This window comes from Boleophthalmus pectinirostris, unplaced genomic scaffold, assembly GCF_026225935.1.
Source record: "Boleophthalmus pectinirostris isolate CB_2022bp ecotype Guang Dong unplaced genomic scaffold, ASM2622593v1 HiC_scaffold_15, whole genome shotgun sequence".
Lineage (NCBI taxonomy): Eukaryota > Metazoa > Chordata > Actinopteri > Gobiiformes > Gobiidae > Boleophthalmus > Boleophthalmus pectinirostris.
Window position 1 is genome coordinate 33,735,321 of NW_026571070.1, and position 17,411 is coordinate 33,752,731.

The following is a 17,411-nucleotide window of genomic DNA, read 5'->3' on the forward strand; positions in this document are numbered from 1 at the left end:
TACTTGTTTGAACAATTTTCCCTCCGTTACTTTTCCCTCCGTTACCATGACCTTTCTTAATAAAAAATCTCATGACTCAAAAAGTAAGAGGTTTTTCAACCTAATCTTGTACCATATGGTAGAAAACTATATGAAGCAAATATTCAAACCAGTTTGTTAAGGATATGGAAGTGAGAACCAAGAGTTATCACTGTTTGGATTTATTGCCCAAAAAGTGCTGCATATTTCATTCCCTCCGTTACCGACATGAGTTTTTACATTTTTTGTCAACAACTTGAAAGAATATCACAGGTTTAACTTGACCCTGTTGGAGTGTAACTCTTTCCTACATTCTGATACTTTACTTATTTCAATAGTTCCTCTAGTTTCTGAATAAGAGACATTTGAATGTCAAAAATCTGCCCCTATTTCCCTCTGTTACCACTTGACCAGACCCATTAGTATTATTAACTTCTCTGGTGGAGAGTCTGCTACCTGCTTGTATCCATAGAGATGTTATTGCGTTGCCTGGAATGTTTCAAGGTATGACATTAAACATTTTTAAATAGCATTTATTCATCACAAGTGTTTCTGTGGCTCAAAAATACAATCATTCCTTCAGTGAACAGGGGCGCCTCTCCACAGATCTGACCTGTAATGAGCATAGTGCTGTAACCTGCTTGAATCCACCCTCCACACACACAGTGCACCTTTAATCCTATACCAGTAAACACTTTATGCTTATTTATCCACATTTCAATCTAAAATAAATCAAAACAATACCATAGAATACAGTATTTAATTCAAAGTTTAGTTTCACAACACAACTGCAGATCCTGAAAGTGTTCTTGGATCGTACAGTCAGTATTTACTAATGCTGTCAAGAGATGAAAAAAAAAAAGTGAGATTAATTAATTATGATCCATAATTAATTCATCTAATAAATCTCTTCTTTAATCTCACCTAACAATTGCTGAGAAAAGCCTCAATTTGTGATATTTTCATTTGAATTCATGATTACGTAATTAAATGGAATGTATGTAACCATAGCAACAGAATGTTACTGTGAGAAGTTGTTGTGATGTCATAAAGTACGCTTCTACTGCTCGATGTATAAGTGTGACCAGAAATCACTCTTATCCAAATGTTAGACAGCTTCTAAGACAGCAAGACAGTCAACAAGACAGTCAACAAGACAGTCAACAAGACAGTCAACAAGACAGTCAACAAGACAGTCAACAAGACAGTCAACAAGACAGTCAACAAGACAGCCAACAAGACAGTCAACAAGACAGTCAACAAGACAGTCAACAAGACAGTCAACAAGACAGTCAACAAGACAGTCAACAAGACAGCCAGCTACTTCATATAGAGCCTTTTATTGACAATTAGCACAGTGTTCTACAGTGATCAGATGGCCAGCAAACCCGAGTTTAAGAGGAAGGAGCAAAACCCTGAGGCCCCTTTGCTGAATCGCAGAGAGCGAAGAAGGCAAGGGAGAGCCCAGCTCCAAGAGGCAGGCCAGACTTATCACCAGGACAACCTTCTGGTTCTACCTGAGGCCCCTGAGGCCCAGAAACAGGAGGAGAACCAAGCCTCCCAGGTAGATCTGTTACAGCAGATCCAAATGCTGAAAGCACAGCTAAGGCTGGAGCAGGAGGAAAGAGAGAAAGAGAAAGCTCTCCACGAACGCAGTCGTGTGTATGCGGAAAATCTCCAGAAACAAATACAACGACTGAAAAAGGAGAAGGCCAGTGCTTTCAGCAAACAAAAGGAGGAAGCTAGAATGGAGTTGCAGGAGGAGATCAAGAGACAGGCCAATGCCAACTCTTTCCTCAGAGGACAACTTGAACAAGTTAACCGTAAAGCTGAGGGGAAAGCTCAATATCTCCTAGATAATATTGCCAGGAAGGACGAGCAGGAGAAAGATCTAAGAGCCCAGATCACCGCCCTCACTCAAGAACTGGAGAAGGAGCAGGTGGAGAAACAGAACCTGGTGCATCTGGTGGCTGAACTGAAGTCCTCCCTGAACGAGAAGAAACAGGCCCCTGCCACAGCTGAGAGCAGAGCAGACGTTCTGGAAACATTCTGGAAAGAGAAGGAAGAGCTGATGGCAGAAGTGTCTGTATTAAGACGTGCCCTGACACAGGAGCAGAGAGCCAGTAAAAAGGCTCTGTGCCAACTGGAGCTACAGCAGTCAGTCAACAACGTCCTGACCATGGACGGGTCTACTCTCAAATTTGCCCTGGCAGAGAAACAGAGCTCTGTCAGAGAGCTCCAGGACCAACTGGAGGCGGTGGAGAGGAACAATCAGCTGCTGACCACAGAAGTGACTGGCCTGAGATCTGCCCTTATAGAGGAGCAGAAAAACCACCAACAGGTCCAGGCCAAACTTCAAACCCTGCAGGATGAGAAGAGGGGCCTGGAGTCTACTGTGGCCGCGCTGAGGTCCACTCTCACTGAAGAAAGACACTCTATTGGGGTATTGCGCTCCGGAGACAAAGATCAAATCATCACAGAGCAGAAGGCAAAGGCACACGCCCTAAACCAGAGTCTCCAAACAGAGAGAGTCACGTTTAAGGCAGTGATCGAGCAGTGCCATGCTGCTTATGCCTCTGTTCTGAGACAAAAAGACCAGCTGATACAGCAAGTGCGGGACACACACCAGGAGATGGAGAAACTGAGGGTTCAGCACAGATCTGAGCTGAGTGCTCTACAGGGCAGTGAGGAGCAAAAGAGAAACACCCTGCAAGAGAAAATCCAGGAGCTTTCAGCAGCTCTGACCTCCTCAGAGGAGATGAACTCGGCTCTGAAGAGACAGAACCAGGTGCTCCTGGACATCATGGAAACCAAGGAGGAGGAGGCGAAAGAGACCATCAGCCGACTGAAGAGGAGGAGGTGGTTCTCCTGTTTTACATAAACCACCTGTGCTTTATGTGCTAATTAATATCAATAAAAATATGACAGCACGATTATTTGGTGTGACAGCACGATTATTTGCCTTTCTTGTAAATGCACATTCAGATAATACTAAAGAACACCAGCTAAAAAATAAGAAATAAGAGTAAGAATATAAACAAAGTAGCAGGAAAAACCCAAACCATGAAAAAAAACGTGACTTAAGTCCAAAAAATATGGTACTTAAAATAGCATTTTGTCTTTTTATTCTGTTTTGACTCTTGTTAGTGACCCACAACAGATGTTTATTCTTTTCACGGCTGCTGTGAGGAAAAATATTAGAAAAATAAAATCAGTTTTAGCGTGTTGAGCTTTGCAGATGTAGATAATGTAATAATGCAGGAGACAAAACATAACTCCAGGTGTGTTTTTGAGGAGGGAACAACATTAAAACATGACTTAAAGCTCACAGGAGGCTATTTTACATATTATAGGACCTTTGAAATATATTCATCCATTATGGCATTATAATTATTAGAAAAGTGTTGAATGATTTGGGGGAAAAAAGTATCTTTGTTATCTTTGTTCATGGCGCTGTTACAGAACATAAGCTTGTAGTGTTCAGCCTGTACAAATGAGTGGGAATGTTGTTGTTCATGAATGAATGTGTAAAAATGTATCACCAATTTACCCCAAAAGTTTGTGCTCCGTTTGTGTTCTGAAGCGTGACGGAGATTGTGTGCCACTGTGTAAATAAAAGAGAACTTTGGTGGAGACTGGGGAGAGGGACGGGAGCCGCTCACTCTGCGCTCTCCTCGACCGCCAAAGGTGCTGTTTGCTCACATTTATATCGCCACAAAACAATGATGTGTCTTCTTTAAAAAAACAAAAAAAATGAACAGAGAATATAGAGTTTTATAGAGTATTTTGGGGAAATTTTGTGGTGACATTTTATGGATTGTCTTTATTGTTTTAATAAAAATTGAAATGAAGATTGATCTTGAGTTTGCTTCCTCTGTCATATAATAAAACGGTTTGTAGGATTTAACATTCTGTCTTCATGGAAACCAAACCAGACCAAGTTACAGGTCAGATCTGTGGACAGGCGACCCCACTCACAGTCAGAATGTCTGTTTTTCTAGGTATTTTTGAGCTATAAAACCACCTGTAATTGAATATAATGTAACATAGATCTGTTTAAAGTCATACCGTGGAACATTCTAGGCAGGGCAGTGACATCTCCATAGAAACAAGCAGGTGATGGACCCCCAACCAAAAGTTACACAGTGCACTTTTAAAGATAAATACACAAGTGAGTAGAAATTAGCATTAAAAGTAAAGAAAAAAGTACATTTACTTGTAGTTTCATTACATCATACAGTCTATAGTAATTCTATTTGGGCATTATTAACATGTATTAGGGCCCGGTCAAGCAGAAGTAAACATCAAGGCCAAAAATTCAAGTTAATGCATCTGATATAAAAATGTATTGAACAGATACATATGTACTCTAGTTTATGAAACTGTTGACCTTTTTTCTGTACCATTGTTGGTTCTAAAGTTCCATATGTTTTAAACAGACCATGTATGAAACATGGAACAAAAAATTATTTCCCAAATTTCAAAGACCTGCAAATCATGTCAATAAATGTTTGTATTTCATCATATCTTGTTATTCCATCTTTGAACTGTTGATGAAGGGACAGGATTTTTCAAAAAAAATGTATTTAAAATGATAAAAATTTGCTTGGAAGGACTGACATATTTTATAGAAATAGTTTCCTTTCATTTTGAAGTAATATTAAAGTTTTCAGAAGAAAAAAAGCGACAAATGATGTAAAATCCTGCACCTTCTACTTGTTTGAACAATTTTCCCTCCGTTACTTTTCCCTCCGTTACCNCAGAGGTAATTATTCGGGTCTTTCTGAATCCCGACAGGATGGTTTCAGTGTCACTGAAGTCCAGACTTTGTCCGTCCATCCAGTCACTTCAGGAAAGTTTCATGGCGCACCCGCCCGGTTACCATGAAGCTGTGTTCTTCATCCCCACTTTCTGCCAGTCCTCAAATTTTAGTCACTCCAAACTTTCATTCTGCTGCTTGATTAGTTTTCGGCTGCATATTTCACTACTTGCAGCAGAAGATATGCAGGAGACGTGCAGTAGAGTGAAGTGACAGTCCTACAGGAGGAACAGGAGCAGCAGATACTCACACACAAGACAGAGCCTGTTGAGGCTTCAGTGTGAATATTTTAATATATAACTCGCACAAGGGTATAAGTCGCAGGAAAAACCCAAACCATGAAAAAAAAAAGTGTTACTTATAGTCCGAAAAATAGCATTTTGTCTTTTTATTCTGTTTTGACTCTTGTTAGTGACCCACAACAGATGTTTATTCTTTTCACGGCTGCTGTGAGGAAAAATATTAGGAAAATAAAATCAGTTTTAGCGTGTTGAGCTTTGCAGATGTAGATAATGTAATAATGCAGGAGACAAAACATAACTCCAGGTGTGTTTTTGAGGAGGGAACAACATTAAAACATGACTTAAAGCTCACAGGAGGCTATTTTACATATTATAGGACCTTTGAAATATATTCATCCATTATGGCATTATAATTATTAGAAAAGTGTTGAATGATTTGGGGAAAAAAGTATCTTTGTTATCTTTGTTCATGGCGCTGTTACAGAACATAAGCTTGTAGTGTTCAGCCTGTACAAATGAGTGGGAATGTTGTTGTTCATGAATGAATGTGTAAAAATGTATCACCAATTTACCCCAAACGTTTGTGCTCCGTTTGTGTTCTGAAGCGTGACGGAGATTGTGTGCCACTGTGTAAATAAAAGAGAACTTTGGTGGAGACTGGGGAGAGGGACGGGAGCCGCTCACTCTGCGCTCTCCTCGACCGCCAAAGGTGCTGTTTGCTCACATTTATATCGCCACAAAACAATGATGTGTCTTCTTTAAAAAACAAAAAAAATGAACAGAGAATATAGAGTTTTATAGAGTATTTTGGGGAAATTTTGTGGTGACATTTTATGGATTGTCTTTATTGTTTTAATAAAAATTGAAATGAAGATTGATCTTGAGTTTGCTTCCTCTGTCATATAATAAAACGGTTTGTAGGATTTAACATTCTGTCTTCATGGAAACCAAACCAGACCAAGTTACAGGTCAGATCTGTGGACAGGCGACCCCACTCACAGTCAGAATGTCTGTTTTTCTAGGTATTTTTGAGCTATAAAACCACCTGTAATTGAATATAATGTAACATAGATCTGTTTAAAGTCATACCGTGGAACATTCTAGGCAGGGCAGTGACATCTCCATAGAAACAAGCAGGTGATGGACCCCCAACCAAAAGTTACACAGTGCACTTTTAAAGATAAATACACAAGTGAGTAGAAATTAGCATTAAAAGTAAAGAAAAAAGTACATTTACTTGTAGTTTCATTACATCATACAGTCTATAGTAATTCTATTTGGGCATTATTAACATGTATTAGGGCCCGGTCAAGCAGAAGTAAACATCAAGGCCAAAAATTCAAGTTAATGCATCTGATATAAAAATGTATTGAACAGATACATATGTACTCTAGTTTATGAAACTGTTGACCTTTTTTCTGTACCATTGTTGGTTCTAAAGTTCCATATGTTTTAAACAGACCATGTATGAAACATGGAACAAAAATTATTTCCCAAATTTCAAAGACCTGCAAATCATGTCAATAAATGTTTGTATTTCATCATATCTTGTTATTCCATCTTTGAACTGTTGATGAAGGGACAGGATTTTTCAAAAAAAATGTATTTAAAATGATAAAAATTTGCTTGGAAGGACTGACATATTTTATAGAAATAGTTTCCTTTCATTTTGAAGTAATATTAAAGTTTTCAGAAGAAAAAAGCGACAAATGATGTAAAATCCTGCACCTTCTACTTGTTTGAACAATTTTCCCTCCGTTACTTTTCCCTCTGTTACCATGACCTTTCTTAATAAAAAATCTCATGACTCAAAAAGTAAGAGGTTTTTCAACCTAATCTTGTACCATATGGTAGAAAACTATATGAAGCAAATATTCAAACCAGTTTGTTAAGGATATGGAAGTGAGAACCAAGAGTTATCACTGTTTGGATTTATTGACCAAAAAGTGCTGCATATTTCATTCCCTCCGTTACCAACATGAGTTTTTACATTTTTTGTCAACAACTTGAAAGAATATCACAGGTTTAACTTGACCCTGTTGGAGTGTAACTCTTTCCTACATTCTAATACTTTACTTATTTCAATAGTTCCTCTAGTTTCTGAATAAGAGACATTTGAATGTCAAAAATCTGCCCCTATTTCCCTCTGTTACCACTTGACCAGACCCATTAGTATTATTAACTTCTCTGGTGGAGAGTCTGCTACCTGCTTGTATCCATAGAGATGTTATTGCGTTGCCTGGAATGTTTCAAGGTATGACATTAAACATTTTTAATAGCATTTATTCATCACAAGTGTTTCTGTGGCTCAAAAATACAATCATTCCGACTTCCGGTGGCGCCATGATGTGAAGTAGTCGCAGTGAACGTGAGCTCCCGTGAACTTGGCATAAAATAGGCTATTTTTCAGACTAAACATAAACAAACCCCAATAGATAGTGAGGAAACGAAATGACAACAACAAGGAACAACACTGGAAAGCTATTCTCGCTACGAGAGGCAAAGGAACGGAAAGAAAGTCAACAAGCTAACACTGAAGCTAGCTTGAGCTACACGAGCACTGCTAAAGCCAACGAGATGAGTATGGCAGATATATTTCGTGAGCTTAGAGAACTGAGACAAGAAAACCAAGCTGCGTTCTCAGAGACCAAGGCCTCACTGACAAGGGTTGAAGAAAAAATAAAAGATGTCAAGGATCGTATGGACAAATTGGAACGACGCAGTGAAGAATCCGAGCACCGTATCAATGCTGCGGAGGAGACTAGCCAACGCAACGAGAGAGCGCTGAGCTACCTCCTGAGGAGAGAAGTCATTTTAGCAAATCAATGTGAGGATTTACAAAATCGCCTTCGCCGCAATAATATACGAGTCTACCAGGTGCCAGAGGGAAGCGAAAAGGGCGACATGATTGGCTTCATTAAACGTCTCATTGCAACAGCGCTTTCATATCCACCTGATAACATAAGCATTGAAAGAGCGCACCGAGCCCTCGCATCCAAGCCACCTGACACGAGTCCACCGCGCTCTATCATAGTCCGCTTTCTGGACTACACAGTCAAAGAAGAGATTCTACGCAGGGCATGGGCTCAAAAGCAAGTGACCTTCCAAGAGAGGACAATATATTTTGACCAAGATTACTCACCTGAGGTTCAGCGAAAGCGTGCCCGCCTGCGCGGTGTTATTAAACAGCTGAGAGACAAGGGAGTCCAGGCCAGATGCCGCTTCCCCGCGCAACTTCGGATCCATATGGAAAGCGGAGTGAAAGTCTTCCCGACTCTGGTGGAGGCGATACCAACACTTCATGAGATGGGAATCTCGGTTCAAGTCAGTGAGAGAGAAAAGATCGACCGGGAGTTTTCTAAGGAATCTTGGAACAGATGGGAGAACGCAAGAAGAGGAGGGAACGCGACACTTTCAGACGCGGACTTAAGATGCTTTATGTAAATAAGCTAAAGACGAAACATTACAATCAACGAGACAATAATTAATACTCACTGAGGTATGCAAACATTATTTCCTTTCTAGTTGTTGTTAATGGGGTAATTTAAAAGAACAAAATAGCCTTCATAATGACAGTTATTTGTTAACTATACAAACACGGGATGCCAACCGCCCGCTTTTTTGGTTTCTGTTTTGTTACCTGTTACAGGAGTCTGATCTCACCGGGTAAGATACAAACTACTCCGGTTTGTGATTATGAGAGCACTTAGTGCCGCGCCCCCAGTGCCGCGCCCCCAGAGTGTTCAGGCCACGTCACTCTGCTCGATAAACAGCGGGGGTCAGTTCTTATTGACCGGGTTTTTGGGAGTCAGTTTTATGTTCAAGTTCTTTTATTGTTTTGTTCTAAATTCCTTGACATGTTATCATCCACACTTTTTAGCGTATACACTTAGTCATTTGAAATCTTATATAAAGATGGGAGAGAGGTGGCTGGTGAATAATCCAACCACTAAAGCTGATCCCCTATGTCGGAGATAACAATTTGTAGTTATAATGTTAAAGGGCTGGGCCACCCCATTAAAAGGAAAAAGATCATGAACCAGTTAAAGTCATTTAAGTGCTCCATAGCACTCTTACAGGAAACTCACCTGAGTGATCTGGAACATAAGAAATTGAAGAGGGATTGGGCTGACCAAATATTTTTTGCAAGTTGCCCACAGAGCAGGAAGAGAGGAGTAGCAATCTTGTTCAATAGAAATACCTCCTTTGCAACACAAAAAGAAATTAAAGATCCACAGGGAAGATACATAATGATAATTGGTTCTATAGATGGCATTCAGACAACAATTATAAATATTTATGCACCTAATGAGGACGAGTCCTCCTTTTTCACCAAAGTAGCCTCCGTAGTGGCAAAAGAGTCAAAAGGTATGATCCTCTGTGCAGGGGATTTTAACTGTGTGTTAGATCCTAAGAAAGACAGGCTCCCTCCAGATTACGGCATCCCAACTAAAAAAAACAAAGCTGCAAACTATCTATTGGAGGAGTTGGGGCTAGTGGATGTATGGAGAGTGTTTAACCCACAAGTTAAAGATTTTACTTTCTACTCTAACGTACATGGTTCTTACTCCAGAATTGACCTGATATGTTTAACTAAACAAGATATTTATAAAGTTACAGAAATAAAACTCGAACCTATAACTCTGTCAGATCACGGGCCTGTTAGGATGTCTTTAAGTCTACATCGTAAAAGACATTTTAAATACTGGAGACTAAATGTCTCGATCCTGAGTGATAAAGATATCCAAAAACAATTAAAAGACACACTAAAAGAATATTTTTTACTAAATGATAATGGAGAAGTATCCTTGTCTACCCTGTGGGATGGGGCAAAAGCCGTCTTGAGAGGTAAATGTATAGAGGTGACAGTTCAATTAAAAAAACAACGTCTGGCAAAACAAATTGAACTAGAAAGTGAAATTAAAAGGTTAGAACAGATCCATAAAATTACTAGAGATCCGACAATATTGACACAATTGAAAATTCAGAGAAATAACTTTGATAGACTAATGACGTATAAAGCAGAAGGAGCAATGCGTTTTACAAACCAAAAATATTACGAGATGGGTAATCGCGCAAGCCGTCTACTGGCTTTTCAATTAAGAAAAACACAAGCCAGTCGTGTAGTAACAAAAATAAAACATCCTTCAACAAGTGAGGATGTGACACACCCGGAAAAAATTGCAGAAGCATTTCGAGATTTTTATGAAAAACTATATACCTCTGACACAACACCTAAAATAAACAATATGAATGATTTTTTCAAGGATTTGGCTCTACCCAAATTACTTCATGAAGAAGCAGAAGATCTTACCAAGCCTATAACAGAAAAAGAAATAGAAGAAAACATTAAATTATTGAAAAATAATAAAAGTCCGGGACCGGATGGTCTGAGCGGAGAATTTTATAAAGCATTTATAAAAGAACTTGTTCCAATATTGGGGAGAGTATATAATTATGCTTTGAAAAAGAATGACCCACCTATAAGCTGGTCTGAGGCCATCATATCAGTAATACATAAGGAAGGAAAAAACCCCAAAGAGTGTGCCTCATATAGACCGATTAGTCTCTTGGGGAATGATGTTAAGATATTGGGCTCAATTTTAACAAAAAGAATGCAGGCATATATAGGGAAACTTATTAAACCAGATCAAACCGGATTTATTGTGGGGCGTCAGGCATCAAACAATATTAGAAGAGCATTAAATATCCAAATTGCAGCTAAGAAAACCACCCACCCTTCAATGCTACTTGCTTTAGACGCGGAGAAAGCGTTTGACAGGGTGGACTGGGCATATTTAAATTATACAATGGAAAAATTCGGCTTTGACCAGACCTTTATCGGATGGATCAACACCATTAATAAGAATCCAAAGTCAAGAATTAGAGTCAATGGTTACTGCTCTGAATTTTTTGAAGTGAAGAGAGGAGTAAGACAGGGCAGCCCGACCGGGCCAATTCTGTTTGCCCTTAGCATAGAGCCGCTAGCAGAATGGGTAAGGACAACCAAGCAAATAGAAGGTATAATAGATAGAACAGGTGAAGAGCATAAAATATCATTATTTGCTGATGATATACTCCTGTATATTAAAAATCCACTAGCCTCTATTCCACATCTAATGCAGTGTCTGGGAAGATTTGGTGACATCTCTGGCTATAAAGTCAATAAAGAAAAATCTGAGGCTATGATGATGTCAGGCTGCTGGCCGAACCAACTAAATGAGGAGGTAAATTTTAGATGGTCAAAAGAAGGCTTCAGATATCTGGGAGTGATCTTAACACCAGAAACAACAACGTTGTATAGTTCTAATTATAAAAAACTAATCTCACAGGTCAAAATAGATATAGAGAGGTGGCAGATTCTTCCTCTATCTCTGATGGGGAGGATTGAAACTATAAGAATGAATGTACTGCCTCGATTTCTCTTTCTTTTTCACTCTCTTCCAGTGGCAGTGCCCCAATCCACCTTCAAATTTTTGGACAGACTAATAAGCGCATTTATTTGGCAAAATAAAAGACCCAGAGTGAGACTTAAAGTCCTCCACTCGACCAAGGACAGGGGTGGCCTAGCCCTTCCGCACCTTAAAAGTTATTATTGGGCAGCACAACTTAAAGCTCTAGTCTCATGGTCTAGATCAGAAATGGAAACAAAGTGGCTGTCACTAGAACAGTCGTCAGTGGTGGGTAAACCATTATCAGCCCTCTTATTCATGGACAAAAAGCAATGGAAAAAACTCAAAATACAAAATGATTGTGTATTGTTCACCTTGGGGGTTTGGGGAAAAATTAGGAAACAATTTAAATTGCCAATATCTTTATCAAGAGCATCTAAAATAATTGAAATAGCAGATTTTCTTCCAGCAAGACTTGATGGATGTTTTACTAGATGGGCTAACAACGGATTAACAATTATCAACCAGCTGATTAAGAACACGGTAATTAAATCTTTTTCTCAAATTCAACAGGAATTTAACATCCCTAGTAGTGATCTTTTTAGATTTTTCCAAATACGACATTATATCGAGAAACATAAAGAATATGACAATATCAGACAACAACAAACAACCTTTGAACAGTATTGGATAGATGTAGCAGAAGGGAAAAAATGCATGAAGAAAATAATTTCTACATTGTATAAAAATATACGTTTGGCACAGGATGAAAGCACGCTAGATGTGAAAAATAAATGGGAACTGGAACTTAATGTGGTTGTCTCTGACATGGAATGGGAAAATGCTTGGGAAGAGTGGCAAAAATGTCTTAGTAGTCAAAACTGGAGGGAGTATAGTTGGAAACTAAGAATGAGATTTTTCAAAACCCCAATAATTACAGCTACTTATAACAGGGACATCAGCGCCCTCTGTTGGCGAAAGTGTGGACACATTGGTGACTTCTCTCACATTTTCTGGGAATGTCCGGTAATAAAGGTCTATTGGGATAATGTGACTAAAGAAATAAAGAAAATATTGAATATTAATACACAATTCAAGGTGCAACATATTATTCTGTGTGGTACAATGAATGATGCTTGGGATACAGACAAAATGTACATGTTAAAAGTGCTCATATTGATTGCACACAAAGTAATCACTGCGAACTGGTTAAAGCCACTCCCACCGACGGTGGAGCAATGGACTCAGCGCCTAAGGACTGTGGAACTGTATGGAGGACATAACATCAGTACTGAAGCTGAAAAGAGAAATCTACATAAGAAAATGGGCTTGTGTAACTTCCTATCTTGAAAATGTCTAAACATCTTGGTTACTGTTAAGCGGACCTGGGCATGTTGAGGCCTGGGGGCCAAGTAAAACCACTAAACACCTTTAGAAAGGCCATGGAAAATCTTTAATTTTGAATTTTTTATATTTATTGACCAATCCCAAGACACTTTAAGTAGTGTTTATCACTTTTTGTCACAGCTTTGTCATTTTTATTTTATTTTGGTATTTTATTTTGGTAGTTTTACACAGGGTGGCTCTTTCTAGTCTTTTTGGTACAAAACATACTAAATTATGGAAATATTCAATCCAAATACCACATTTTTCAAGGTTTCATCAAAATGACGGGGCTGTGATCAGGATCAGAACCAGCACTTACAGTTCAGTCCTCCATCTTGTTATGGATGTCTACTGGCCCTCTGGTCATAATACATGCCCAGCCCTGCTGTAAACCCTACTGAACAAATGGCTAATGCCATTTCTCTGACAAAGAAACAATTTGTAATGTCAAGCACGATCTTGTATGCAATTATGTGTGGAAAAATGTCAAGGTATTGTTAATAAAAGTTCAAAAAAAAAAAATAACTAATAACGTGTAGAAATATATAATTGCTCCATGATCGCACCGGAGCAACACGATTTCACTACCAGAAAAGAGGTCAGTTTGGCGAAGGCTCGGAGGAGAGAGACGCTTCATCAGACAGGAAGGAGAGTATGAAATAAAGTTTCTAACGCTGCACCGGATTAGTCACAGAGGAAGAGGGGAAAAGGTATAAGAAAGTAAGAAAGTGTTCAAAAATATTTGTGCACATAGAATAAAAATCTGTGCATATTTGTCTGTTGTTGAGCGTAAAATAAATATCTGTAAACTCTTAAATGAGTCCAGTCGTACATAAAATATATTGTGTGTATTTTATCATCAGAATACAAATTGAAAAGTAAAAGTTACGATGTCAAGAATCACCAAATGAAAAAGTACAATTACACTTTCATCAGTACGAATACAAATTCACAGACGGGACTTTACTGTCAAAAACACTTCATCACTTCACAGACTTTATTTATCGAGCAGAAGAAACATGGATCAAGATCAAGACTGTGCATGTTTAAGTTTGTATCAGAGTAAAAACAGAGTAATGACACAACAAGGAGCTACAACAGAACAACAACAAGTGGGTTCATTCAAATTTATTGTAAAAATGTTTTGTCTTGTCACATTAAATTCGTGAACCGAACTCTGCTGTGTGATATTGTGTAGAAACTCCTCGTCTGAACGGGAAACTGCACCTACATCTTTGTAGAAACACAGTGGAGGCAGTTTTCTAACATCAGACGTAACGTTATTCCAGGGATAATGATCAAATATCAGGTTCTCTGTGTGTTTAGATTCAAACATTCACAGCTACAGCCACAGCGAGCATCAGTCAGTCTGAACCTTCATCTCAGCTGNACAGTCAACAAGACAGTCAACAAGACAGTCAACAAGAACAGTCAACAAGACAGTCAACAAGACAGTCAACAAGACAGTCAACAAGACAGTCAACAAGACAGTCAACAAGACAGTCAACAAGACAGTCAACAAGACAGCCAGCTACTTCATATAGAGCCTTTTATTGACAATTAGCACAGTGTTCTACAGTGATCAGATGGCCAGCAAACCCGAGTTTAAGAGGAAGGAGCAAAACCCTGAGGCCCCTTTGCTGAATCGCAGAGAGCGAAGAAGGCAAGGGAGAGCCCAGCTCCAAGAGGCAGGCCAGACTTATCACCAGGACAACCTTCTGGTTCTACCTGAGGCCCCTGAGGCCCAGAAACAGGAGGAGAACCAAGCCTCCCAGGTAGATCTGTTACAGCAGATCCAAATGCTGAAAGCACAGCTAAGGCTGGAGCAGGAGGAAAGAGAGAAAGAGAAAGCTCTCCACGAACGCAGTCGTGTGTATGCGGAAAATCTCCAGAAACAAATACAACGACTGAAAAAGGAGAAGGCCAGTGCTTTCAGCAAACAAAAGGAGGAAGCTAGAATGGAGTTGCAGGAGGAGATCAAGAGACAGGCCAATGCCAACTCTTTCCTCAGAGGACAACTTGAACAAGTTAACCGTAAAGCTGAGGGGAAAGCTCAATATCTCCTAGATAATATTGCCAGGAAGGACGAGCAGGAGAAAGATCTAAGAGCCCAGATCACCGCCCTCACTCAAGAACTGGAGAAGGAGCAGGTGGAGAAACAGAACCTGGTGCATCTGGTGGCTGAACTGAAGTCCTCCCTGAACGAGAAGAAACAGGCCCCTGCCACAGCTGAGAGCAGAGCAGACGTTCTGGAAACATTCTGGAAAGAGAAGGAAGAGCTGATGGCAGAAGTGTCTGTATTAAGACGTGCCCTGACACAGGAGCAGAGAGCCAGTAAAAAGGCTCTGTGCCAACTGGAGCTACAGCAGTCAGTCAACAACGTCCTGACCATGGACGGGTCTACTCTCAAATTTGCCCTGGCAGAGAAACAGAGCTCTGTCAGAGAGCTCCAGGACCAACTGGAGGCGGTGGAGAGGAACAATCAGCTGCTGACCACAGAAGTGACTGGCCTGAGATCTGCCCTTATAGAGGAGCAGAAAAACCACCAACAGGTCCAGGCCAAACTTCAAACCCTGCAGGATGAGAAGAGGGGCCTGGAGTCTACTGTGGCCGCGCTGAGGTCCACTCTCACTGAAGAAAGACACTCTATTGGGGTATTGCGCTCCGGAGACAAAGATCAAATCATCACAGAGCAGAAGGCAAAGGCACACGCCCTAAACCAGAGTCTCCAAACAGAGAGAGTCACGTTTAAGGCAGTGATCGAGCAGTGCCATGCTGCTTATGCCTCTGTTCTGAGACAAAAAGACCAGCTGATACAGCAAGTGCGGGACACACACCAGGAGATGGAGAAACTGAGGGTTCAGCACAGATCTGAGCTGAGTGCTCTACAGGGCAGTGAGGAGCAAAAGAGAAACACCCTGCAAGAGAAAATCCAGGAGCTTTCAGCAGCTCTGACCTCCTCAGAGGAGATGAACTCGGCTCTGAAGAGACAGAACCAGGTGCTCCTGGACATCATGGAAACCAAGGAGGAGGAGGCGAAAGAGACCATCAGCCGACTGAAGAGGAGGAGGTGGTTCTCCTGTTTTACATAAACCACCTGTGCTTTATGTGCTAATTAATATCAATAAAAATATGACAGCACGATTATTTGGTGTGACAGCACGATTATTTGGTGTGACAGCACGATTATTTGCCTTTCTTGTAAATGCACATTCAGATAATACTAAAGAACACCAGCTAAAAAATAAGAAATAAGAGTAAGAATATAAACAAAGTAGCAGGAAAAACCCAAACCATGAAAAAAAACGTGACTTAAGTCCAAAAAATATGGTACTTAAAATAGCATTTTGTCTTTTTATTCTGTTTTGACTCTTGTTAGTGACCCACAACAGATGTTTATTCTTTTCACGGCTGCTGTGAGGAAAAATATTAGAAAATAAAATCAGTTTTAGCGTGTTGAGCTTTGCAGATGTAGATAATGTAATAATGCAGGAGACAAAACATAACTCCAGGTGTGTTTTTGAGGAGGGAACAACATTAAAACATGACTTAAAGCTCACAGGAGGCTATTTTACATATTATAGGACCTTTGAAATATATTCATCCATTATGGCATTATAATTATTAGAAAAGTGTTGAATGATTTGGGGGAAAAAAGTATCTTTGTTATCTTTGTTCATGGCGCTGTTACAGAACATAAGCTTGTAGTGTTCAGCCTGTACAAATGAGTGGGAATGTTGTTGTTCATGAATGAATGTGTAAAAATGTATCACCAATTTACCCCAAAAGTTTGTGCTCCGTTTGTGTTCTGAAGCGTGACGGAGATTGTGTGCCACTGTGTAAATAAAAGAGAACTTTGGTGGAGACTGGGGAGAGGGACGGGAGCCGCTCACTCTGCGCTCTCCTCGACCGCCAAAGGTGCTGTTTGCTCACATTTATATCGCCACAAAACAATGATGTGTCTTCTTTAAAAAACAAAAAAAATGAACAGAGAATATAGAGTTTTATAGAGTATTTTGGGGAAATTTTGTGGTGACATTTTATGGATTGTCTTTATTGTTTTAATAAAAATTGAAATGAAGATTGATCTTGAGTTTGCTTCCTCTGTCATATAATAAAACGGTTTGTAGGATTTAACATTCTGTCTTCATGGAAACCAAACCAGACCAAGTTACAGGTCAGATCTGTGGACAGGCGACCCCACTCACAGTCAGAATGTCTGTTTTTCTAGGTATTTTTGAGCTATAAAACCACCTGTAATTGAATATAATGTAACATAGATCTGTTTAAAGTCATACCGTGGAACATTCTAGGCAGGGCAGTGACATCTCCATAGAAACAAGCAGGTGATGGACCCCCAACCAAAAGTTACACAGTGCACTTTTAAAGATAAATACACAAGTGAGTAGAAATTAGCATTAAAAGTAAAGAAAAAAAGTACATTTACTTGTAGTTTCATTACATCATACAGTCTATAGTAATTCTATTTGGGCATTATTAACATGTATTAGGGCCCGGTCAAGCAGAAGTAAACATCAAGGCCAAAAATTCAAG

The 17,411-nt window shown here is 39.6% G+C and overlaps 1 protein-coding gene across 1 annotated transcript; it reads left to right on the plus strand.

The window, feature by feature from the left end:
* Positions 1 to 1,048: 1,048 nt before the first annotated feature.
* LOC129408089 (ELKS/Rab6-interacting/CAST family member 1-like) lies at positions 1,049 to 2,899 on the plus strand. The gene has a single exon (XM_055150837.1). It carries the CDS (start codon positions 1,394 to 1,396, stop codon positions 2,897 to 2,899), a length of 1,506 nt encoding a protein of 501 aa, XP_055006812.1. The 5' UTR covers positions 1,049 to 1,393.
* Positions 2,900 to 17,411: the final 14,512 nt, after the last annotated feature.

Bases quoted from the DNA above. Each gene is read 5' to 3' on its own strand.
- LOC129408089 (XM_055150837.1), top strand. From the start codon at position 1,394: ATGGCCAGCAAACCCGAGTTTAAGAGGAAGGAGCAAAACCCTGAGGCC.